This window comes from Thamnophis sirtalis, unplaced genomic scaffold (assembly GCF_051295495.1).
Source record: "Thamnophis sirtalis isolate CommonGarterSnake01/CBP01778 unplaced genomic scaffold, rThaSir2_p1.2 scaffold_3, whole genome shotgun sequence".
In the NCBI taxonomy this organism is placed as follows: domain Eukaryota; kingdom Metazoa; phylum Chordata; class Lepidosauria; order Squamata; family Natricidae; genus Thamnophis; species Thamnophis sirtalis.
In genome coordinates this window covers 152,423,223-152,447,917 of record NW_028261383.1, presented here as the reverse complement: position 1 = coordinate 152,447,917, position 24,695 = coordinate 152,423,223, and the positions used below count along the sequence as shown (strand labels likewise).

General features: G+C 38.4%; 1 protein-coding gene across 1 annotated transcript; it reads right to left on the bottom strand.

Moving 5' to 3' along the window:
• Positions 1-3,198: 3,198 nt before the first annotated feature.
• Positions 3,199-22,700, bottom strand: PTGES3 (prostaglandin E synthase 3). The gene is made up of 8 exons (XM_014061845.2): positions 22,482-22,700; positions 12,578-12,691; positions 12,392-12,461; positions 11,480-11,578; positions 9,547-9,636; positions 9,069-9,131; positions 8,455-8,479; positions 3,199-4,648 (listed from the first exon to the last, which is right to left on the bottom strand). Coding segments are annotated over exons 1-8 (483 nt in total). The 5' UTR covers positions 22,484-22,700; the 3' UTR covers positions 3,199-4,628.
• Positions 22,701-24,695: the final 1,995 nt, after the last annotated feature.

Genomic DNA, 24,695 nt, shown 5'->3' with positions numbered 1-24,695 from the left:
TTGTTTTTCCCAAGCATGGATAGAAATCCTAGCGTTTTCGCACAATAATGTCTTTGTTTTTCCTAATAGGTATTATTTTGCAAGCTGCAGAAATTCAGAATTTTGCTTATGACATCCAAATCTATGGATGAAAGAGCGGAGACTCAAAACAAAACATTTTGCAGCCATTACCTTTGCCTCTTTAAGCAAGGTTCTGCTGATTTCAATGTTATTTTGGTGTTTACAGCAGTTCTAAACTTAAGCCCACTTGAGTGACAGATGGTACAGCTTACTCTGGACAATTTCTGAAACCTAGAGCAATAAATAGGAGTTAGACCAGTCCTGTTTTCTTAGAAGTAAATTTTATTTTTATTTATTTATTTATAAATTTTATTGGCTTACTATCTTACGATAGGGTAACTCTGGGCGGCGGCTTATAGTTGCATCTTAGTTAAAACATAAAATATTAAAATCAAACCTTAAAAACAAAGTCACATGGGGGGACAGGGGCGGAGTGTGGGGAAGGTGGGATCTATTGCTATTCAATCAACTACCTCCATTGCTCTGCACAATCCTGTGGAGTATAAAGCAGATGACACTGGTGGAAATATGCAAGAGTCATTACCAAAATCAAAGGAGGTTGAGACAACTTTTTAAGCCCTAAGAAGGAAGAAAATGTTTGGAATTAGCTCAGATGGACACTTCCCTGGTTCACTAAAGTATAAGATGGGAGAGGGCTTGCAATATTCTGTTATTATAGCCAATCTCAAAAGTAGACTTCTAGCTTTCCTATAGAGTTGATATCTGGGTACAGCTGACAAATCCAAAATTATGTGTTTTTATTTGGAAGTAGAATTTTGTTAAATGATTCAGTAGATTTACTTTTATCAGCGTTTCTGATAGTGTAGCATGCAGTTAACAAAAATGTTAATGTGGTCACATTTATCAGCCCTTTCATATCTGTTGCCCTCCACCAGAAAGACTGGAGCAAAGTCCTTATCTTCCCAAACTGGAAGGTGTCAGGCCTTCCTTAAAAAGGAAAAACACTGTTAAGATATATTTGTCAGAATACAAGGAATGCAAATGAAAAAAAAAATAGTATAGCAAAACTCTGAAATTATTAAAGCATTCCAGCAACTGTCATGTACCATATGTAAGCTGATGCCTCTTCAGATTTTTCATTCCAAACTGAAGCCAAGTTCTCTTGGGTGGGAGGTAAACTTTCAATTTGGCCCTGGTCCAACAGTGTTATCAGGCTTATTTTTGACCACATAAGAATTAGCTTTCCCTTAACAACTCTTGTAGCTCTAATCCTACAAACAATCGTATCAAAATACTGTAAAAACTGCCTTTATTTACAGTATGAATCCAAATATATTAGGCTAGGGGTGTCAAACTGGGGGCCCATGGGCTGGATGCGTCACATCCAGGCCAGGCCTACCCCACTTCCACAAAGGGAAAACGTTGTGACATGTCCCATGACGGTGTGACACTGCGAGTTTCGACACCCGTGTATGAGGTGATAACATTTGCATGACGTCATCACAATGCCATCTTTCCTCTCCAAATGCCTCTTCTGGTAGCATCTATAGGGAGGTTGTGTTCAAAGAGACAAAGGCACTAGTTTGGCATCCTTTTGATGCATGTAGGATACAGGTGGGATCATTACTATTACCATAATTGTGAATTTTGTCCCCGTTTTAGGTATCTGTAGACTATAGGGATGCAGTGGCTCAGTGACTAAGACGCTGAGCTTGTTGATCAGAAAAGTCAGCAGTTCAAATCCCTAGCACCGCACTGCCAATTTAGCAGTTTGAAAGCATGTAAAACATGCAAGTAGAAAAATAGGAGCCATCTTTGGTGGAAAGGTAGGAGCATTCTGTGCGCCTTCGGCATTTAGCCATGCCGGCTACATGACCATGGACACGTCTTCGGACAGTTGGCTCTTCGGCTTTGAAACGGAGATGAGAACCGCCCCCTAGAGTCAAGAACGACTAGCACATATATGCAAGGGGAACCTTTATCTTTTAGACTACAAAAAGTGAGAAACAGACTTGGAGTAGGAGAAATATCAGAAAATTATATTTGGCAGTCAACAGTATTATGGAGGCATGAGAAAGATATGGACAGGATTTTTTAAATACTTGGGTCACAGCATTGACACAATAGAGGTGTGAGAGAGTAAGTTCTAATCAATAAACCCGAAAGAGAAGTGAGTGGGCTAAATTGATGTGTGCTAGGAACACACAGAGCTGGGAAAAATTCTGAGTAAGAACGTGAAGCTTGGGTTTAAAGGAACTGTTGCTTTGTATTTTGCTGCTCAAACCAAAACTTCTAGTAACTATTGGATGAAATAACTAGATTTTAAGTGAAACAATTGCTTTGAAATTGGCTATGATAATGGCATCCATTTTAATGAACGTACTTCATAGCGACTATTTTCAGGGACAGCTCATGGCTGGTAGAATGCCAGCTATGACTGCTGGGGTTTTAGGTTAGTGCTTAGAAGGGAAGATGAGCTGGATGAGAATTTTGTTAAGTGATTCAGTAGATTTACTTTTAAAGGAATTTGTAATTCAACAGCAGATAAGATTTTCATTCCCCTTGAACAGCCAGATCTGCAACAAGACATTTCAAGATTTTGCTAGATGATCTTGACAAACAGGGTCTATTTCTGAGGCATTCAAATCTGAACTAATGTATGCAGTACCTTTGTTGTATCAACACTGAACAATTATAGTGCACACTACGAAGTCTTTAGAATTTGTTGATCCAGGGAATAAAAGCCAAGCTGTTACTGAATATGCTCTAATGGAAGTCATGGCAGTTAACAATTTATAAGTTATACTATTTATAAGCTCTGCTTGTATGTTAGCTACCCAAATGAGATGTGAATTATTATTTTTTTGCCAGTACATGCAGGCTGTTTATCCCACAATTTAAGTCTAGTGAAACATCAACTTGACCAACCTTCAAACTAAAATAATATAAACCATCCCAACCCATAATTTAATTGTATAGCTTCTTCAATCCTTAGTTTAAATTACAGTTAGAGTTAAATTCTTGCCTAACCTGCTGGTGCTGAAATGGAAGGATGTTTGTGCAGGCTAGGACCTTATTTGCCAGCTTGTCAAGCAAAGAGATGACTTGTGCCATCTCTACATTTAAGATTGACTATGAAATGAAAACAAATCCAGCTGAAAAGACAGGATTTCCCTCTTGATTTCCAAGTAATTTTATTCCAAATACCTTCGTTTGACCTCCATAAAATGCATGTAAGATTACAGCTTAACTGAAAACACCAAACACATTAACCAAAATATGGAACTGGGAACAACATATGACAAGATCTTGGGGTAGAGTGCATTGAAACACACATTTAGAAATACTTCTCTGTTCAGAATTAGAATCTATATTCAATATTCTTCTGTAAATTATTATGGGTCAAACTGCAGTCACATATGCTCATTTTAAAAAATAGGTATTGCATAAATCAGGTGTGAAATGCAGAAGCTCAGCATTTTAAGGGATGACCGTTTTTATTTTAATCAAATTACACTTCTTTTAAATTGCTGTCAGAATTCAAAATTTACAAGTCCAATTTTGTTTAAGGGGTATCATTTGGTAATATTAATTTTCCCCCTCCTTCAAACAGCTTGAACAGCCCTATATTATTATCCCAAACTTGAAATAAAAGTACTTCATTCCAACAAATAGTAAGAATACATGAAGTTACAGCCAGCCAGACAGTTGACAGTCATGGAGTCTTCAACAGTTTATTTAGAAGTAATGTAGACATTAAAAAATCCCCACTGCTTTGAACACAAATTGAGGTTTTCAGGCTTATAAGCTGGTCAAAAAACAAAAGATCCAATAGTGTATTAACATTTTGTCACTCGCTTTCATACCAACAGTGCAAATACAATTTGGTCTAAATGTACAGATTGATAAGCAACAATGTTCAGGCTCCCATCTCCAAAGCAAGAGATTCATGAGCTCTGAGGGTCAAACAACCAAGTGTACACGCTTCACCCATTTTAAGTTTTAAAGGGGTTGCTAGTTTTAGCTAGGATATCTTGAACACTAACTAGTGATTAAATACAACAAAGTGAAAAGCATTAAACATTAGTGGAACATACCCTGAAGACACCCCTGGAGGTACAGCACTTTACCAGCTTAAATTTCCAAAGCCAATTAAAACATTGCTTCAGCCAGTTTTGTTCCAGCTACAAAATTGGAAACTTGAGTTGTCTGCAGTCCACAATGTAAGGGGGAAAAGTATACATTTACCACTTCATGTAAATTGAGTTTACCCATTGTACCATCTTACGATGAGGCAAAGAGGCATTATAAACCCTTTTATTGCAACTGATTTGGCTGCCTATACCTCAGATATTTGTGTGATCGGGTTTTTGTTGTTCCTTTTTTGGAAGTCTGGAAAACTTTCATGCTAACATTATTGCCTCATGTAGCTTAAGACTGCCCTGAACAATGGTATGCACCAATCAATGAAGCTGCTTAAAACAGGTTGAAGATGAATTAAAGGATGCATTTTCTGTCTTTAGAGCTATCAACTCAGGAATTCTTATCTCAATTATGAAATGTTGTGATGAAGTCTTTCCTCAAACACCAACATTTGTCAGTTTCTTTTATTCCAGGTCTGGCATTTCTAAAGGAAAAAAAAAACAGAAAAAAAGATATTGATTGTGGCTTATAGTATTGTCAAGAAAAACATCTGTAACTTTCAACTTTCAAAAATATGACAATATACCATTTCATAGTTAAGGTAGAGTACACAAGGTTTGATAGCTTTCAAATATCTGGATTACTACCCTTAATGAAAATATGTCCAGTTGCATACAGGTAATCCTCAACTGGTGCCTGGTAACTTAGCAACTGTTTGAAGTGCCGATGGACCCAAAAAAGGAAATTATGAGCCAGAATCAACATGTCGATGTCCATCCCATTACTGTATTATGGGTGACCAGCCCATTTTTCTGGCCATTTGATTCCATTTTCCAGCAAAAAACCACCCCACAGGGAAGAATGAATTTGCTTAACAACTGCTGCATTCTCTTAATGACTGCTGCAAAAAAGGTTGTAAAATCAGGCAATCGCATAACCCACTTTATGACTATCATAATTTATGACTGAAATTGTGGGTTCAATTATAGTTGTAAGTCAATGACTGACCATACATTATTTCCCAAATGTGCTAAGGTCTGGAACTATAATGGCAATTTCCCACTATGTTTTACATTTTTCAATCATAATACAAGACACACTAAGCCTTTCCCATTCCTCCAACATTCTTATTCCACAGGTCTGGGGGCCAGGGAAGAATAGATTGGTATGCAAATACAAAAGAGGCTACCTAAAAACCAAATACAATCTTTATAGGCCTTTTACATGGGCAATATTTTTATAATTCCAATAAACTCAAAAGGTTTATTACACTGATGGGTAATGCATAATAGTTTATAGTATCACCTATGCTAAACCACAACTTGGAAAAAGAAAACCAACTCCATGTTAAATATTGGGGGATGGGCAGTTAGCTGTAAAAAGAGAATTCTACCATTTGGACACTAGAGAGTATAGGTTAGGTTATAAGGAAAGGAACTCACTAAACATGTAAATAAAGAAGGAAAAATATAGGTGGTAAAAGAGATTAAATTCAAACAAATGACTATTATGTAAACAACTTTGTCTAACCTGGCAGATGTACTGATATTCACTCAAACCCTACATAAGGTACCATAGTGAGCAAGGATATAGAATGTAAGCCTCAAGTACTACCTCTGAAGAGGAAGTGTCAGTCAGAGGAAAACTGAAAATAACCGACTGCAAAACTTAAGGGTTTGTAATCAAGTAGATTGGTTACAATCAGCAATAGAAATTATTTTTATGCCACCCAGAGTCATTTTATCAGTGAGATGAACAGCATAGAAAATTAATAAACAGGAATAAAAAGAAATATTATGTTTAAATAAAAACTGGTTTGATAAGCGTTTTCTTACTAAAAGAAGACACTTCTTCCTGCTAGGCCTCAACTTTCATGCTTAAAATTATTGGCTCCTGGATCAGTAGTGAGTGATGAATTCAAAGCTACAGTGATAAACTACCGTATTTTTCAGAGTATAAGACACACCAGAGTATAAGATGCACCAAGGTTTCAAGAGGCAAATTTAAAAAAAAAAAAAGTTTTTGCACTCTGCAAACCTCCCCAAAACAGCTTGTTTTTCGTGAAACCTGGCCCATTTCCCCCCCCCTTCTTCTTCAAAAAAAGAGCATGAATAGCCTTTAAGAGGCTTGAAGAGTGTTCCTGGGTTAATTAATATAGCATATAACTATACAAGCACATAAGCTGTACTTATATCTTTTAAGGGGAAAAATAACATTAAAAATGAACAATAATATGGTTGCATAAATGTGCATAGCCATAAAGTAATACTCCGTGAAAGCACTTTTTGATTTTATGACAAGATTCAGTCTTCTGGAGTAGGAACTTGTCAGCATGCTACATCTTGCTCTGGGAATCTTTGCCCGTTCTTCCTTGTAAAAGTGCTCTAAATCTATCAGATTGCAAGCGCTTCTCTTGGGGATAGATCTCTTCAAGTCACCCCACAAATTTTCAATTGGATTTAGGTGTGCCATTTCAAAACTTTGTCTTTAGTGAAACCATTCTTTTGCTGATCTGGAGGTACTTTGGAACACTGTCATGCTGAAAGGTGAAAACCCTCTTCATTTTAGTAGAGGCCTGATGTTTTGTGCCGAAATTGACCAATATTTGTAACTGTTCATAATTTTCTCCATTTTGACTACAACTCCAATTCCACCTGAAGAAAAGCATCCCCAAAACTTAATGCTGCCACCACCATGGTTCACTGTGGGTAATTTGATGATGTGCAGTGTTGTTTTTATGCAAAACACTCTTTTTGGAGTTCTGGCCAAAAAATTCAATCTTGGCCTTATTCAACCATAGCACATTTTCCCATGTGCTTTTCTTATTTGATGTAGATTTTTGCAAAATGTAGTCAAGTTTGGATGTTTTTCTTGTAAGAAAAAGGCCACACTGCCTAAAGCCCATATATATGAAGAATATAAGAGATTTCTGTCACAGAAATCTTGTTTAAATGTTGCTCTGGGCCTCTTCAACCAGTTTTCTTCTTTTTTCATAAATTTTGAAAGAACATCCAATTCTTGGTAAAGTCACTGTTGTGCTATATTTTCTTTGATGATTGTCTTCACTGTGTTTCCTGATCTTGGAAATTTTTGTACTCTTTTCCTGACTGATACCTTCCAACAAGGAGATCCCTGAGACAACTGAGTAAATGTGAGAATAACCCTACTAAAACAGCTGAACTTTATATGGGCTTGATCAGTGTCACTTCAAGTAATGGCAGGTGTGTACTGATTACTATTTAATATCAGTTCTGAATTCTGTATACAGGCACATCCCTATGCATACTTATGCAACCATATTATTGTATGTTCTTATTGTTATTCCCCCCCCAAAGGAAATTTGTTTTGTAATTGAATTGTACCGCTTCTATGCTATTTTAAAGGTGGAAAAATTCTGAGCTGATTTATCTTGGTCCGATTTTTTTACAACTCAAAACCCTGACATTTAGGATGGAGAGGAGAAAGGAGAGGAATAGGAAAGGCAGAGGAAGAGGGGAAGGATAAAAAGGAGGAAGAGTAAGGAGAGAAGGGAAAGGAGAGGTGGGAAGAAAGAAGGAGAGAAGAAAGAGAAGAAACCGGGGGAGGCAGGAGGGAGGGAAGAGGAGAGGATAGTAAGGAGGGGGAAGAGGGAGGGAAAGAAGGAGAGAAGGAGAGTAGAAGGGAAGGAAGGAAGGAGGAAAGAAAGGAGGGAAATTAAGAGAAAAGGAAGGAGGGAGGGAAGGAGGAAAGGAAGGAAGAAAGGTATGTGAGAAGGAGGGTGGGATTGAGAGAGGAAAAGGACGGGGAAGGAAAGGAGAAAAAGAGGAAAGAAAGGAGGGAAGGAAGGAGAGAAGGAGGCAAGGGGGGGAGGGATGAAAGGGGTATGGTAAAAAAGAAACGAGGGAAGGAAAGAGGGAGGGAGGGAATAAGATACCTAATCTTTGATGTTTATAATGATTTGATATTATGGGAATATCTCGAAATGTAGTCAAATGTAAAGCAAAACAGTAGTGGATGTTGTATTGTCTTTTTCAAATTATGGATGTTGTATTTTTTTTTTACTAATAAAATTTTTTAAAAATTAAAAAAAAAACCCTGACATTTAACAGGGGTGTGTAAACTTTTTATATTCACTGTACAAAGGAAACTTTTAAAAAGAAAATTATCTACAACATTAATTAGCGATTGAAATAGAAAGGATGAAATAGAAAGGGAGAGACAAACCAGTAAATATTAACAAGTTCCTAATATTTTCTTAATTTTAAAAGAAGTATAATACAACAAATGAATGACCTAAAACAATCAACTTACTTTCATCATCACTATCTGGTGAATCCTGTAACAAAAAGAGAAAAGTTAACAAGTAAATTCAGTGTACTACTTTAAAAAGCCATATAGCAGTAGATATAAAAAATTATTCTGTGGGCCTTCATAGTCAAGTCTATATAACTGCAAGGCACTTTAAACATCAAATTTAATATTGCAAAATATGCAAATATCACATTTCTTCCAAATTAAGTTCATGTAGACCAGTGGTGGGTTTCAGATCCTGTTGCAACTGGTACGGTGCAACGGGGCGGGGCATCCACCACATGCATGCACGCAGCATGCACATGCATACTTACCGCCTGCGACGCTCGTGCTCAGCGGAGCGTTGCGCAGCCGCCATATGCTCCGTGCCCACGCCCCGATTGGCTCAAATACAGGTAAGTAGGGCGGGAAGGCCCTCCGGAGCACTGCAGCGGTACCTGGTGCTCTCAGCAGACACTGTTATAGCTGTACCGGGGCGTACCGGTAGTATCCCACCACTGATGTAGACATTTCCAAAAGAAGTTTCTAGTATGATGTCCACAGAAATTTCTATGCACGTTTACATGGTGTTACCAACATTCATGGTGAAATCAGCCTTATAGAAAGCTACTCACATCATCTGCTCCATCTACTTCTGGCAAATCTACATCTTCATCACCACCCATGTTGTTCATCATCTAATTACAAAAGAAATATAATATTCAGTAAGGTTTCATATTGTTATTTTGCACCTGAGCAACCTAAAGGAAAATTTGCTCCTTTTCATACCAAGAATTAAACTTTACCATCAATAATAGTGCTTAGTATTCATTAAGCTATCCTAAAGCAGTGAAACCCTTTTCAGGTTCCAATCACTATCATAGAATCTCTGATGATTGTATACATAAATGACTAAATTATCTCTCACATAAAAATGGAATTTTGTGAAACTGACATTTTATGTGAAATTTCATGACATCACTTCAGCCCTTTTCTTTAAAGAAAAATATTCTGTTACAAATATGTAAATGTTCTGCAACAGCATTATAATCAATTCAGCATTTATTGGGGCCATGTTGTCAGCATTATTCTTATATAAAATATTCCACTTACTTCAGAAAAGCGATCAAAATTGGACATATCTTCATCAGAATCATCTTCCCAATCTTTCCAGTTGTTAAAATCCACACTAAGCCAATTGAGCTATGGATATAGAAAATAAACATTTCATTCAGGTTCCTTTTAATCAAGTGAGCATGTTAAATAATGTGAAAAGTTTAGGAACCTTCAAATGGAAAAAATGCTTATTTGCTTCTCTTCTACTGATAAATTTTCCATCCTTAGGAAAACCAGGAGGAAATGAAATCACCTCCTCTCTACTTTGCTGACTAGAGCAAGGCTATCCACATAAAACTGGGCTGGGTTTCCCCCACCATTCCAAATAGATCACCAATGATATATAGAAGTCTTCTCTTCATTAATGCCTTCCCCACTGTATTGTAAATCCCTAGTATTTTATAATTTCAATCTGATTATGAGAAAAGCAGTCTTAATTGGCCTACGTCAACATTGATACTTACAAATATGTTCAACAAGTAAGGAAAGGAAGAATTAGAGCAAAGACCACCCAATCTTTTTCTTAGAGAAGGAAATGTTGAATATGCACCATGGAACATGCAAGAGTTTGCACATGTGACTGCTTATAAAAGACGTGGAATAAACACATATAGGACAGTTGTACAGTAACTGATAAATGTTCTAATCTCAAACAACTGTTTCAAATGTTCTGAGCTTGAAACAAAGCACTGATGTTTCATATATTGTGTTGTGATTTATTTCCCAGGCAGGTAATAGTTTATATTCAAACACAGGCATACACTTTAAGATTGTGTAAATGCAAAGCTTTGGGCTGGTTGATTTGTTGAGCTTTGTTAACGTGTACTTACTGTAAATTCTTTTATTTTGTTGATGCTGTATTTCAGGGTGCATTATTGGTTTAAATTAGTTAGTTCTACTGGGTGGGCTTTATGTATATTTCCATGCCCTTTTTGTAATTTCTAAAATGCTTTTAAAAATATCCAAGACTGAAAAATATCACTGAATTGTCATTAGACAAACTCTCTTTTTAACCTTTTTAACCCTAACCTTTTCAAAATGTGTTAGGCTGGCTGATCTAGAGCTTCTGGAAGGTATTTATTTATTATTGCATTGTACAACATAGGTAGTCCTCAACGTATGACCACAAATGAGCCCAACATTTGTGTTGCTAAATGAGACATTTGTTAAGTGAGTTTTGCCCCATTTGATGACCTTTCTTGCCACAGTTGTTAAGTGTATCAATGCAGTTGTTAAGATGAATCTGACTTCTCCATTGATTTTGCTAATCAGAAGATCGCAAAAGATGAACACATAAACCTGGGACACTGCAACTTCCATAAATATGAATAAGTTGCCACGCTCTGGATTTTGATCACGTGACCATAGAGATGCTGCAGCGGTCATAGTCACTTTTTTCAATGTGTTAACTTTGAACAGTCACTAAATGAACTGTTGTAAGTCGAGGACTACCTGTATATTATTGAAATATATAATGGATTTCAAAAAGTATAGCTGCATTTAAAACAATAAAAAGTCACAACAAAGGCCATCATTTTATTAGCTGTGTGGTTTCTTTAGTTTTTCCTTCCTGGGGCAATGGAGATATATTCTACATTATTTGAACTGCTAAATGAAATAATGCTGACATTAGTTCTCTTTGTCTTATGTTAATGCACTTACCAAGAGCCTAGGTATTTAATTTAAGGAAGAAACTACTGAAAACAGGAAATAGCACGCTTGTGTTTTTTAAAATAATAAATGCAATTGTTGAAGGATTTTAAATTTTGAAGCTTAGCTATTCTGTTCAAGCTCAATTAAAATATATCTTCCATTTTATGCATATCTCAACATATTGTGTAGGGTTGAGTATTCAAAATAGTGTGTTTAGAATGGAGGCTTGTTTTAATAGTTTAAGAGTGGTACAAAATGTTACAGTGACAGTTTTTACCTTAGCTTTCTCTTTTGTTAACCGTGGCCATGACTGGCCGGATTCTCCTTTTCGTAAACAACATAAAACAGATCTGTCTGTTCTTTTATGCTTGGATTCCTAAAAAAAATTAAAAAGTTCCTTTATAATCAGTGTATGTCTAGTTCTTATAACATGAGATAGAGTAAAGCTACTCCTAGGTTATACTATAAAGAAATCAGATTTACCCAATTAAATGCCCTCCCACCACATGTTCTTGTTTATATAATTTGCTATTACAAGATTTTTCTGAATGTAAAAAAGACCATTTTAATATGAAAGTGTATTCAATCACATGGCTCCCAGCCCATAGTATGGTACAATAAAAATGATGCAAACGCATAAACATCAGAATATATCATTGGAAATATATATGACTAAAACTCTATTTCCAATTGTAAAAAGAGCCTGTGCTGCTTAAATCCATCTAATTTACTCCAGAACAACATTAACTCTTCAATGTACACTACTCAATGTTAGCAGAGACAGCCACTAATAATTCTTTCCCAATAAAAAAACCATACAATCTGTAATTCGTCACCATTTCTCTAAGAGGAATGGCAATAGTGGAGGTGAAAAAGACATACTAAATTAAGTGCATCAGTGAAGGGATTTCAAACTAAAGTGCTCTGGAAATGAATAGCAGTAAAAAATCCCAAATATGTATGCACAATTCGTTGTGGCAACACAATTCTAGGAATTTTACAAACAAGCAGGTATGTGTAATAAGCTTTATTTAAAAATTGGCATTATACAAATAAGTGAGAATAAACAATAAGGATGATAATTTGGCAGTTTAACCTTTCTACATAATCATAGCCGTGGCTGTCTAAAATGTTACAGCAATATTTCTGACATGTAAAAATTAAGTGAATGATTAAGAAAGGAACTTACGTTTGGATCAATGCAATTAAAAAGATCAATTTCATTTAAATGTTTGTAGTTATCATTTCCTCCAAAACAACTGCAAGAAAATAAAAATCAAGTATTTATTCATATCAGTGCTTTTCATGCTTAGCTTTCAGTCTGTTGAGAGGGAGAAGGTATAATAAATTGAATGAAATAAAATGATTTACTTACGTGAATGTAAGCTTGGCTTTCTCAAATTTTACATTAACATCTTTACTGTCTTCAACACAAAATTCAATAAAGACGTAATCCCTTCGGTCATACCACTTTGCTGAAGCAGGCTGCCTAAAAATAATTTGAGAATTAGATTAATACTATTATCCAAAAACCATCTGACATACAATAATGTATGCTAATGTAACTAATTTTTCATTTTCCCCGATTAGTTCCTTTCATACAGCCCTATTGCTTGTTGTGTCCCGTCCCCCCTATTTTTTATATGAAATTACTACTGCTTACAAATTCTGTTTTAGTTTTCTAGAGCAGTGGTCTCCAACCTTGGCAACTTTAAGACTTGTGGACTTCAACTTCCAGAGTTCCTCAGACAGCAAAGCTGGCTGAGGAACTCTGGGAGTTGAAGTCCACAGGTCTTAAATTTGCCAAGGTTGGAGACCACTGTTCTAGAGTATACAATTATGAAACTTGCAGTTTGGGACTGGACTAAATTGACTGTCAGTTAGGCCCCCCCTTGTAGCTTTGGATAAATGCAGCAACATCAATAAAGGGAAGTGTTTTTCTTTTTTAAAAACTGCTTTAAGGTCAAGCCTAAAGATAGGCCAAAATCTATGGATGTATTTGAACAATTTGCAGTTGATCCCCCTAAGTCAAATTATTAAAATATAGAAACTGGAACTATGTATATGAGAATATTAATACTGAAGCCAGAAAGAAGGCAGTTTGTTCCTTAACCACAAGCATGTCTATTGCATCCCTCATTCTTCTCTAGCTAGGGGTGTTAAACTCTATTTCATTGAGGGCTGCATCAGGGTTGTGTCTGACCTCAAAAGGGCAGCGGCCATGGTGGGTGTGGCCAGCTTAACCAGGGTGAGCGTGGTCACTAGCGTTGGGGACGTCTGTGGCCTGATTGCTGTGTCAGCGAAAACAGGCTCCTAAGCTCCGTTTTTGGCAGCAATGGCCCCCTGAAACCCTCTGAAGTGAAAATGGAGCTCAGGGAACATGTGTGGCCCTTGTGATTTCCATTTTCAGCTGCGACGGCCTCCTGCAGCCCTCTACGAGTAAAAATGGAGGTCCCCCTGAGCTCTGTTTTTGCTGACAGAGAGTTGCAGGAGGCCGTCGCTGCCAAAAACAGTTTGCGTGGGGCTAAATACGCCCCCCCCACCCCAAGCTCCATTTTTGCTGGCAGAGGCACCATGGGCCAGAACTTTGCTGTTTCCAGGGCAGTCTCACGGACCATGTCTAAGCACCATGTGAGCTGGATCCAGCCCATGGGCCTTGAGTTTGACACCCCTGCTCTAGACTGTTGGAATATTGGAGTTTGTATTAAAACAGGAGCCCCCAAACTTTTTGGTGATAAAGAATGGTTCTGTGGAGGGCATTTTTTCCACAGACCGGGGGAGCCTGCATGGATCCCAAGGGCGCATGGATGAGGCTTTGCTCATTTGCACAGCCCAGTTTTTGATGGGCTGCAGACCACTGCATCAAAGAAATGTAAATTGAAATGAACACTTCCAACTCATTTTTAATTTATAACCATTTACTTCATGTTTATTATATAGATATAGGGGGGAAAGGCACCATAATTTTTAATCATGATTTTTAAAGAGCAATTGTCACTTCTATCCTGCAGCGGCTCCTCCTCTGACCTGCTGTTGACTCACCAACAGTCCCAATATTGCAAAATATACAGCCTCATGCTACATAACTAAACTCCACTTCATGCTAAATAAACTAGATTATTAATGGATCTTAAATAGTAAAATAGGTCGGCAGTTCGAATCCCTAGTGCAGCGTAACCGCGTGAACTCCCATTATTTGTCCCAGCTTCTGCCAACTTAACAGTTCAAAAGCACATAAAAATCTAAGTAGAAAACTGTTGGTGGGAAGGTAACAGTGTTCCATGTGCCTTCAAGCATTTTGTCATGCCGGTCACATGACCACAGAGACATCTTTGGACAGGGCTGGCTCTTCGGCTTTGAAAAGGAGACGAGCACTGCCTCCTAGAGTCGGGAACAACTAGCACATGTGTGAGGGGAACCTTTACCTTTACAGTAAATTATCTTTAGATAGATTTTTACTCCAAAAGCATTTTATTAATTAAAATAAATTTAATTTAAAAAAATCTGATTTAAATGAAAAAGTCTGATTTTAAAAAAAAATCATTGATTTTTATCCACCCTGTCTAGTACTGAAGAGACCAGCATATGTTTAGGAATCTTTTCATTTTTATAGTTAAGTATAATTTAAGTTAATGATTTCTCAAGTATAAGACATTTACAACTTTTCTAAATAGAAGAGGAATGAAATCGGGATAGATATGATAAATCCAAAACTTTTCTTTCTAGTAGTTCTAAATTCTCATTCTGGTTTGCTAAGCAATTTATAATGCTAGGAATATATTCAGTAACTTTCAATTTGTCAGGATTTAGAAGATACAAGAATCTATAGCCAATTTACAAACAGCAGTGTCTTTCTCCAAACGCTAACTTTTAAACTAGAGATATGGTAGATTTTTTTCTTATTATAAATATCATATCCAATAAAAGAGAGTATGTAGTTCAGCTTTGAACTATGGAGTCACTTGGTGCTCTTGGCACTTTGGTTGTTTCCTTGCAGATGTTTCATTACCCAACTAGTTAATCATTCTTAGCTTTTTGTTTTCTTTTTAAGTGTTGTGTGGATGTGATTTATTCCTATGTGCCTAGTGATGGCTGAACATACCTCAATGGCTTGATAAACTACATTTACACACTATTGAAGAGGTAGTATTTAAAAAGCTAGGGTGGAATCAAAAAGACCAGAATTTGCAGCAGCCAACACCAGACAATCAAGCAGAATACAGTATTTTACTAAAGAGAAAACCACACTCTTACCAACTGGGCAAGCAGCTTTATATAAGCAAGGAGCAAAGCCCACATTCACCAGCACTGATGATGTTATCTAGTGGCATAATGAAATATAAGACCACAGCCAAAATCAAAGAACATCAAAAACTCCACGAGAGTGCTACAGAACTACAGCACAATTCTTACTGAGTTACCGAGAGTTGAAGCATTCCTTCACATTTATGCTATTGTGATTCACATTAAGGTAATAAAATCTGTTGGTGCCACAATAAATGCATGCCAATGATTTGGACAATCCTTGCATTAATGTACTAGCTATAAGAACACCTATGCCTGGGATGGCGAACCTATGGCACACATGCCACAGGTAGCATGCGGAGCAATTTGTCAGGGCACGCGAGACGTTGCCCTGTCAGCTGGTCAGCATGCACTGGCCAGCTGAGTTCAGCCTTTTTAAAAGGCATTTTTCACTCTCCCCAGGCTCCAGAGGCTTTATAGGAACCTGGTGAGGGCGAAAAGAGCCTCCCTTGCTGGCCCTCTGGGAGCTTCAGGAGCTTCCCTGAAGCCTCCGGAGCGCAAAAAACCAACCCTATGGGCAAAACGGAAGTTTGGGAATGGACTTCCGGTTCTCTTGTAGGGTCGTTTTTAGTCCTCCGGAGGCTTCAGGGAAGCCTCCATAGGGCCTCCGGGGGAGGTTTTGCCCTCCCCAGGCTCCAATAAAGTCTCTGGCACCTGGGGAGGGCAAAAAAAGCATGCAAAAATGGGGGAGGGGAGTGCCTCTCATGCACGCATGCGCACTGGGGGGATGGCCCATTGTCTGGTGCAGCACACCCGTGCATGATCCCCCTGCGCTCCCCCCTTATGGCACACAAGCCAAAAAGGTTTACCATCACTATGTAAATACTTTTAGGAGTGGATTACTGCTATGTTCATAAAGGACTTACAATGGGATCCTAAATTTTACCCAAGAGACCCATTATACCAATTGTCACATACTGAATATTGTGAATAGGAGGCAAAACCATAGACTATCACACATTTGTAACATACAAGTTCTATTAAACAGTTGCTCATATCATAGCATATAGCTAAGTTTTGTTGCCAAGTTTTGTTGCCATGGTCTTGACATAAACAAAGGCAAAGCCAGCACATAAAGAGACTGCTGCAATCAAAGCAATAAGCATCAAAAGGCAGCATACAGCTATGTACCATTGCATCCTCTTTTACTGATTATTTTACACCAAGTTAAATACTTCATATTGACTCTGAGGTGCAATTATTAAAAGGACAATTATTATTTTGAGATCAATAGTGCATTTCTTTTCGGGAAGGATTCCTGAATCTGGAAATCAACATATTTTTTTAAAAATCTGTTCAATTCCAGAATGGTCTTCAAAAAGGCTATTTTGATTCGGGTGGTGTTTTTTTTTACTGAATTCTCTAAAATCCAGTATTACTGTAACCTTTTGCTTAGTGTTTGTAAGAACTGTGTTGCTCTAGGTTGCCCAGTCACTTATTTCTTCTTAGGAAGAGGCAAAAACTTTCCTTTATGCCTGAATTCTTCAACTGTTCTGCCCTACAAACTAGACTGAAATTACATTTGAATTTGATTTCTAATTCCTGGTTTGGGAAGGGAAAAACTAGTGTAAGTTCAATATTAGATGTAAAGGGCAAATGTTTGCCTCTTCATTAATTGTTTGTTGGTTTAGCAGAAAGAACCAAGTAGGGAGAATAGTGAATGGTAGAATTTTCAGCAATTATGGCTGAATGTTAAATCCACACAGGTTTTTGCTGCTTTTAGCCATACCCAGAATTGGGACAAATTTGAAAGAACAATGGTTTTTCAAATATTTAGTTCTGTAAGAATTTATATTTTATAAAACTATACAACCGATTTGTCCATTTAACCTTATTTTTCTAGTAGTTTTTTAAAATGTAACCATATTTCTAAAGTTTTATCAATGATTCTCATTTTAATTACGACTCAGTATTGGTAGGCATTTTAATGTTTCAGGTTATATAAACCTAATCTTTCAATCATCTGCTACCATCAGAGATAAGAAATATAAGCAAATGTTTATTTTTAAGAAATTCTACTGTCTTGTTTATGAATTGTAATTAACTAAATGCACAATATAATTTCCCCAATATTAAAAGAAGTCAATTTTATCTCAATCTTATCTCAAAAAAGTACTAAAAATATTTGGTATGACCTGTCATTTTTAATATTATAAAGTATACCCTCATATTTTGACAAAGATTTATACTCTAAAAGCTGGAGCCTTTCAAATTACAATGGACAATCAGAATTAACTTAAAGAAATATGATGCTCATAGATATAAAATTAAAATTTCAGGTTTTTTTTACATCAGCATGCAATTATTGTTTAATTTCCTTTAACGCTTTTTTTACTGAAATTATTTGTACAATGTATTAGTTTCTGAAATCTTCTATGGGGTGAACAGTCAAAACATATGGATTTTTTCCTGAGTTGTTAGGTCCTGCCGCCATTGATGGCTAGCCTTTTCCCCACTGCGTGCCAAAAGCGGGAGGGGGGAGAGCACAAGGGAGTCGTGCGTGGACATGCCCACAACCATGCTATGTGCGCAACCCCCAGGTACATGCCTCCCGCCCTCCCCGCACATGTTTGGCGTGCAATGGACCCGTTTTTCACCCTCCTCAGGCTCCAGAGGCTTTCTAGGAGCCTGGGGTGGGCGAAAACATCCTCCCCTCCCCCCAGAGGCTTCATTAGGCTTTCCAGAAGCCTCCGGAGAGTGAAAAATGGTCCAACGTGCAAACTAGAAGTTGCTGAACTTCCCGTTTGTGCATTGGGTTGTTTTTTGCCCTCTGGAGGCTTCAGGGAAGCCTCCGCAGGGCGAAAAACATCAGCTGGCCAGCACGGCATATGCCCTGGAGCTGACAGGGCAACACCTCACATGCCCTAACAAATGGCTCCACATGCCACCTGTAGCATGAGTGCCATAGGTTCGCTATCACGGGTATAGGATCCATACAGCACCAAAATTTACATACAGCTTTATACATGTAGTCCTCGACTTACTATCATAATTGAGCCCAAAATTCATGTTGCTAAGTGAGACATTTGTTAAGAGAATTTTGCCTCATTTAATGATCTTTCTTGCCACATTTGTTAAGTGAATCACTGTAGTTGTCAAGTTAGTAACACGGTTGTAAAATGAATCTGACTTCCCCATTGACTTTGCTTGTCATTGTAAATGAATCAGTTGCCAAGCATCTGAACTTTGACCACCTGACCATGGGGATGCTGCAATGGTTTTTAAGAGTGAAAAATTGTCATAAACCACTTTTTTCAGTGTCATCTTAACTTTGAACACTCACTAAACGAACTATTTTAAGTCAAGAACTACCTTTAATGCAAAAAAGATCATTAATAGCAAGCTTTTATTTCTGAAAGCTGATCTAACCTTACTGATATTCTTCAGTGAAGCGACTTTCCAAAATGGTTCAAAATGACTTTCTATACGAAGTATTTTTAAGCACTCAAATGAGATTTAAAAATACAAAACAATGAAACCCACTATAGATATTGATGTTCATGGCAAAAATAGAATTTGATATATTAACCAAGTTCTAGAAATGTATGTGCTGCTATGAAATTCAAATTCAACAACATTGTGCCAGAAAGGAATTATTTTGGTTTATGCTTTACAGAGTTTAGGAAACAGTTTACCTATTGTCTCCTAAAGATTCAGTTTAACAAATCTAACCACAAAATGACAACAACAACAACAAAGAATATACTGAGCTCATTTTCTGGACTTTAAAGCACCAGACTGTATATAGTTAAGAAACAAGTTTTAGATTATTGGACTTGCATTCAGTAGGGTTAAGAATACTAGGTGATCACTGCAATTATCCTTACACCAAGAACACAAATTTTGCATGGAATAAAACAGACAATTAAATCTGGTCAATATAAATTCAGTTACAGGAAGATTTCAGCAAACTACCAAACAATAATTTTATATAAAAACAAAGAAATAGCATAGTTAAACCTCAAAGAAGTGGATGGTTACTTTCCACCTTATATTTTAAGAATACTTTAAATGTAAGAACTAGTAAGGATTACTGAAATACACTAGTTTCCTCCTAATACCATACTTTCAACTTCTTATATAATGACAAAACAGCCCTTTTATAAGTACTATGTCCTCATCATCCTAAATTATCACTTGAATTGCTATATACAAGGTTACTATTTCATTCTGGAATAGCAAATATTGTTAGTGGTAATTCAATACAACAGTAAATCTTAAAGTTGTGATGCATTTGAATTAGGGAAGGGAATGTGTGAAACCACAGCATGCTCCATTTTCCTTACTAGCTATGCATGTCCAACTTTTGACACATTTAACATTGGGATATTAAATCACAGAAACTACATGTTCTTAAAGCATCTTAAAGTATGCACAACCCTGTCGTAGCATCCTATTTCTAAACTATGTTTTTAACAGCACTACATGACAGCAGCTAATGCTTTAATGTGTTTTCCATTAAGGACTCCAGATTCCTATAAAAAAATCCTACATATGACTTAGTTGTTGGTAATTTCAATGATCAAGTATGGCAGTAGTTAATCTTTAAGAAAGGTTTTAAGTGTGTATGCATAACTAATAAAACTTATGTATGAGCTGCAGAGTTAACCCCAAATGAATATTCATCTCTTGATATGAATATGTAATTTATCTCTATATCTAAAGCACATAAACAATCTTTTATGTGACATCTTACCCATAAAATATGATTGAAGACCAGAGTTTGAAATGGCTTCCAGTTCCATTTGAAAACAAAGGCTTACAGTTTACACAGAATGACTCAAATGTACCATGTACTGGTTTTATCAAACCAGAAAGTGAATAATGCACAGCCTTTTTCAACTTGCTCAAGATGCTTCAATTTCTTAGATCTTCTAGGTACAATTTCAAAACCATCTTAATAGTATGTTTAACTGCATATTACACCTGCACACCAAGCAGCATTTTGCATTCTTGCCAGTGTAATTTTGTAGAATGTCATTCTCAAAAAACTTTCTGGCTTCAGCTGAACTTCTTTCCTCAATAACACAACATTAATATATTCTAAATACAAAAGTCACTCTCCCCTCAAAAAAGTATTCAGCCCCAAAACATGTGCCAATACTGATATTTAAAGAGGATATTTCTAAATGTTCCTAAATCATTAATGCAAAGTAACTGCTCTTTCCACACTAGTTTGGGTAACAAGCAAACAAGGGAGCAGTGCAATATGGAATTTTAATCTGGAGTCTATCGTAATTGTTTCTGTTATTGGTAAAAGTTTTCACCTACATCACATATTCTCTCCTAGAATTCTGCTTCCTTCAACTGTTTATGGCAAACTGAAATCTACTTTCAGGTTGGAATAAAGCTCCTATTCTATAATTAGAAAAATAAAGAAATTCATTGGAGAGCATTTGGAAAGTAATGCCTTCCCTCTTACACCTACAGGAAAAATAAAAATAGTTACTTCCAATTAATAAAATTGTTCTAGCACAACCCTTAGGCAAAATCGAAACTGAAATATAATTTCAAGATATTAAGATTAAATCTTCAGTTATAGCATAATTAATGATGACTCCATGAGCATATCTGTGTATTTGTATGATACAAATTGTCTGTAATTATCTTTTTCCAGGATTTCTGATTTTCCCATCTAGCATACAATTCTGGTACATCTCAGTGGTCCAGGCAATCACCTGGAATCAAAAGACTCAAACACACATACATATTTAGTACTAATCAGGTTTGATTATATTTAACTTTGAAATAAACTAAGGTTGACTAGATACCACCAGTAACCTGAGCAAAACATAAATTCTTATATTGGCAAACCCTCTTCTACCTTTCTAAAGAATCATAAAAGGCTAGGTAGATTTCCATTTTATGTCAGAACAAACTGTTTCCAGAGCAAGAAAACTCATTCAAAAATGGATTCACAATTTACTTTGAGATTACCAACACTGCAACTCAAACCCCAAGTATTCTAATTTCTTAGTTATTATAAATCTACCAATTACCACTCCAGGCAACAGTAAATAGGATTTGCCTTTGGTTTTATCTCTTTCACTATTGCTCATGGGAGTTTTTTGCCCCCTTTAGTACAGTATGTACAAGCACGTTCTTCAGCCTGATCTCCATTATTCTTCCTTTTAGGAGCCACAAGTCTTATTCCAATATTTAAACGTGCTTCAGCACAATAAGGAATACTGGGAGGGGGGGGGGGCAGTTATGTTCTATTCTAACCCAGCCCAGTAAACCGCAAGAATCCCACGCTATTCCATTCACATTTTGATCTCCTTAGCTGCATTATTCCCTCCCTTCACAGAAATCTTGTCTCCTCTATGACCTTGCTTCTCTTAGCTCCTAAAATAAAAAAGCTGCTTTACATCTCTCTTCCCTACAACTCCCCCCCCCCCGTTTAGACAGGTAACCATTTTCCTCACAATTCCCCCTGGCACGTGCTGTTTAATTCTTCTAAACCAGGTATTACATAACACACAACCAGTTTTTGGATCGCCACCTTCCCAAGGATATTGACCGCTCCAGCAAGAACCACCTTTAATCGGTCATTTCGGTACCGATTCAAGGAAAGGAAAGCGAAAGAGAAGGTCGGTTTCAGTTGGAGCCGATGACGGTGGCGAGGTCTTAGAGGCAGGGGCGAAGAAAGTGCGCTCCGCACGTGCACAGAGGCACTCTTCTAAAGATTTAAAGCAGCACCGCCTGGGTAACAGAAGGGGGGGGGAACCCTCACCACATGCCAGAGCAAACCCAACGTTAGGCCGCCTTCCTCTCACCCCTTCATCATTAAATACTACCGTCCACACACCCTTTCCCCTACCAGATCTAGGCTCAATAAAAGGCACGGGTGGGTCTCTGAGGAAAGACTTTCGCCTTTTCCAGATAAATACACATTCATCCATCCGGCTGGCACACGCCAGGGACCATCCGAAGCCACTTCGACCGTTCCCGGCCCGCCTCACTCACTCACTCACATGGCGAGCGATGTTAGCAGCGACGGAGGCTCCTATTCGTGCTCCTTCCTCTTTCTCCGTCTCTCCAAGGGGCTCGGACCGGAAAAAACGAAGCGGGACTGGAGGTCTCCCGGTTAGGACGAGGTGGTGGCAGGGTGGCGATGGGAGCGGCGGCGGTAGGAGCGGCGGCGGCTCGTCCTCGGGGCTGAAAGGCCTGTTACCCACAATGCCGCGCGCGCGCGCGCTCTCCCTAGCTCGCTCACTACTTCTCCAGCAACGGCGGCTACCAGGCAGCTGGTGACGCAGCAGAATACTCATCCCCCCCCCGCCCCACATCCACCATCCCTTCCAGTAGTGTTAAAGTACGCATGCGCACTACTCGCCACCACCTTGCCGCTTCGTCGTATTCAACAGCGCGCTTACCAAAAGCTGCCGGATGTTTTGTTCCGCGCATGCACGTTCTCTCCCCCCATCTTCCCAATAGGCATGCGCAACGCTGTCTTTCGCGCACATTCTCTTGCACTGCCCGCCGTCACAATTCAGATAGCGACGCATGCGCATTTTTAACTTTCGCGCATGTTCTCGTTTTTTCTGGACCTTTTAGTAAGGGGTTGAACCTTATTTTCAGCGCATGCGCGGAAGATAAAAGTTTACAGTTTTAGTTGCCAGGCCACCGACGTTCAGCTTAGGGTTGGCAAGCATAATACTTGCTTGGTTTGATTTACGCCGTTCTATAATAAAATGGTTCTTTTTAATTTCAAACTCTGATTTCCAAAGCACATGATTAAACTTGTGCCACTTGAAAAATCCTCAATTCATGATAATATTTTATAAGCGCACAGAAAAAGAATCCTATTGTACATGTCAGAAAGTGGAAAGAAAGGTGCTGTACTATATTTAAGCTGCAATTTCTAGACAACAGCAAAGGGAAAGAGCAAATTACAGCTGCTGCTACCATCAGGTTCTGATTTTTGTAGCTGGGATCCGAACTCTTTCAGAACAATTCAGACAGGGCCATAGGGTGCTTTAGCAGATGGGGAGCCCAAAAGTATTGCAGCCAAAAGAGCCTAGAACTGTGATGGCAAACCTATGGCATGCGAGCTGTTGCCCAGCTCAGCTTCATGCTGATTTTTGGGGGTCCACCATGCACGCATGTGGGTTGTGCACATGCGCAGGGGCAGGTGGAGTGCACATGCATACATGGGAGTGTGGGGGGTGGAAGGCCCCCCACCCCATTTTTGATCCCAAGAGGCTTCAAGGAGGCCTGCTAAGCCCAAAACGGGGCGGGGGATGCATATATGTACGGGAGGGAGCGCACAAGTATGGGGCCATGCATGCATGCGCAGGTGGTGGGGTGCATTGCATCATGTGGGCGTGCATGTGCGCAATTTGGGCACACAAGGATAAAAAGGTTAACCATCACTGGTCTAGAACTAAAAGTGTACATAAGCAGATGTATTGTTTCAGTTTTATTAAATGGTCAAGACATCGGTGTTTGAACGTAGATCTTTTTTAACGTTTATATTTTATTATGTTTTACTATTGTTTTTAATCTAGATGAAATGTTAATATATATAACTAGTCCATGTATGATATGCCATGCTATGGGTCATTCACATTCCATGGTTGTGCTTCATTAATGAACCAGATGTCATATGAAGACTCTGCAGTGAGTAGTATAATTCCTTTGAAACTGGATCAACTATTAGAATAGCAGTTGTAGGTTGCAGTTTATTTTCAGTAAGTTGCAGTAAGGCGCCACTAAGATGAGCTCTGCCTTCTCTGAGGTCACCTTCCGAACTAACCCAGGGAGGGGAAGGGGAGGGAAGGCATAGAGCAGGCCCTCTGGCCACGGAATCCGAAGCACGTCGACCCCCTCCATTCCCTAAGTCAAGAACTGAGCGAAGAACCAATCCACCTGAGTTCTCTGTGGTGTGGCAAACAGGTCCACCTCTGGATGGCCGAACCTGGAGCAGATGATCTGGAACAGTTCTGGAGGAAGGCTGCACTCTCCGTGGTCGACTGTGGCCTGACTGAGCCAGTTGGCTTGATGGTTGTTCACTCCTTTGATGTGCTCCGCCCTGAGCGATCAAAGATGCCTCTCCGCCCAGGCGCTGAGTGCCATCACCTCGGTTCTAAGAGCCCTGGAGTGTGTGCCGCCCTGTCGGTTGACGTGGGCCTTCGCCGCCACATTGTCGGTTAGCACCAAGACATCCCGATCTCGAACATAGTCCT

Excerpts from the sequence above, each read along its gene's own strand:
- PTGES3 (XM_014061845.2), bottom strand. Across the intron at positions 9,132-9,546 it reads ATTTTGATCGCTTTTCTGAA|ATGATGAACAACATGGGTGG; the intron begins GTAAGTGGAATA and ends TTTTGTAATTAG. Across the intron at positions 8,480-9,068 it reads AAGTAGATGGAGCAGATGAT|GATTCACCAGATAGTGATGA; the intron begins GTGAGTAGCTTT and ends TTTTTGTTACAG.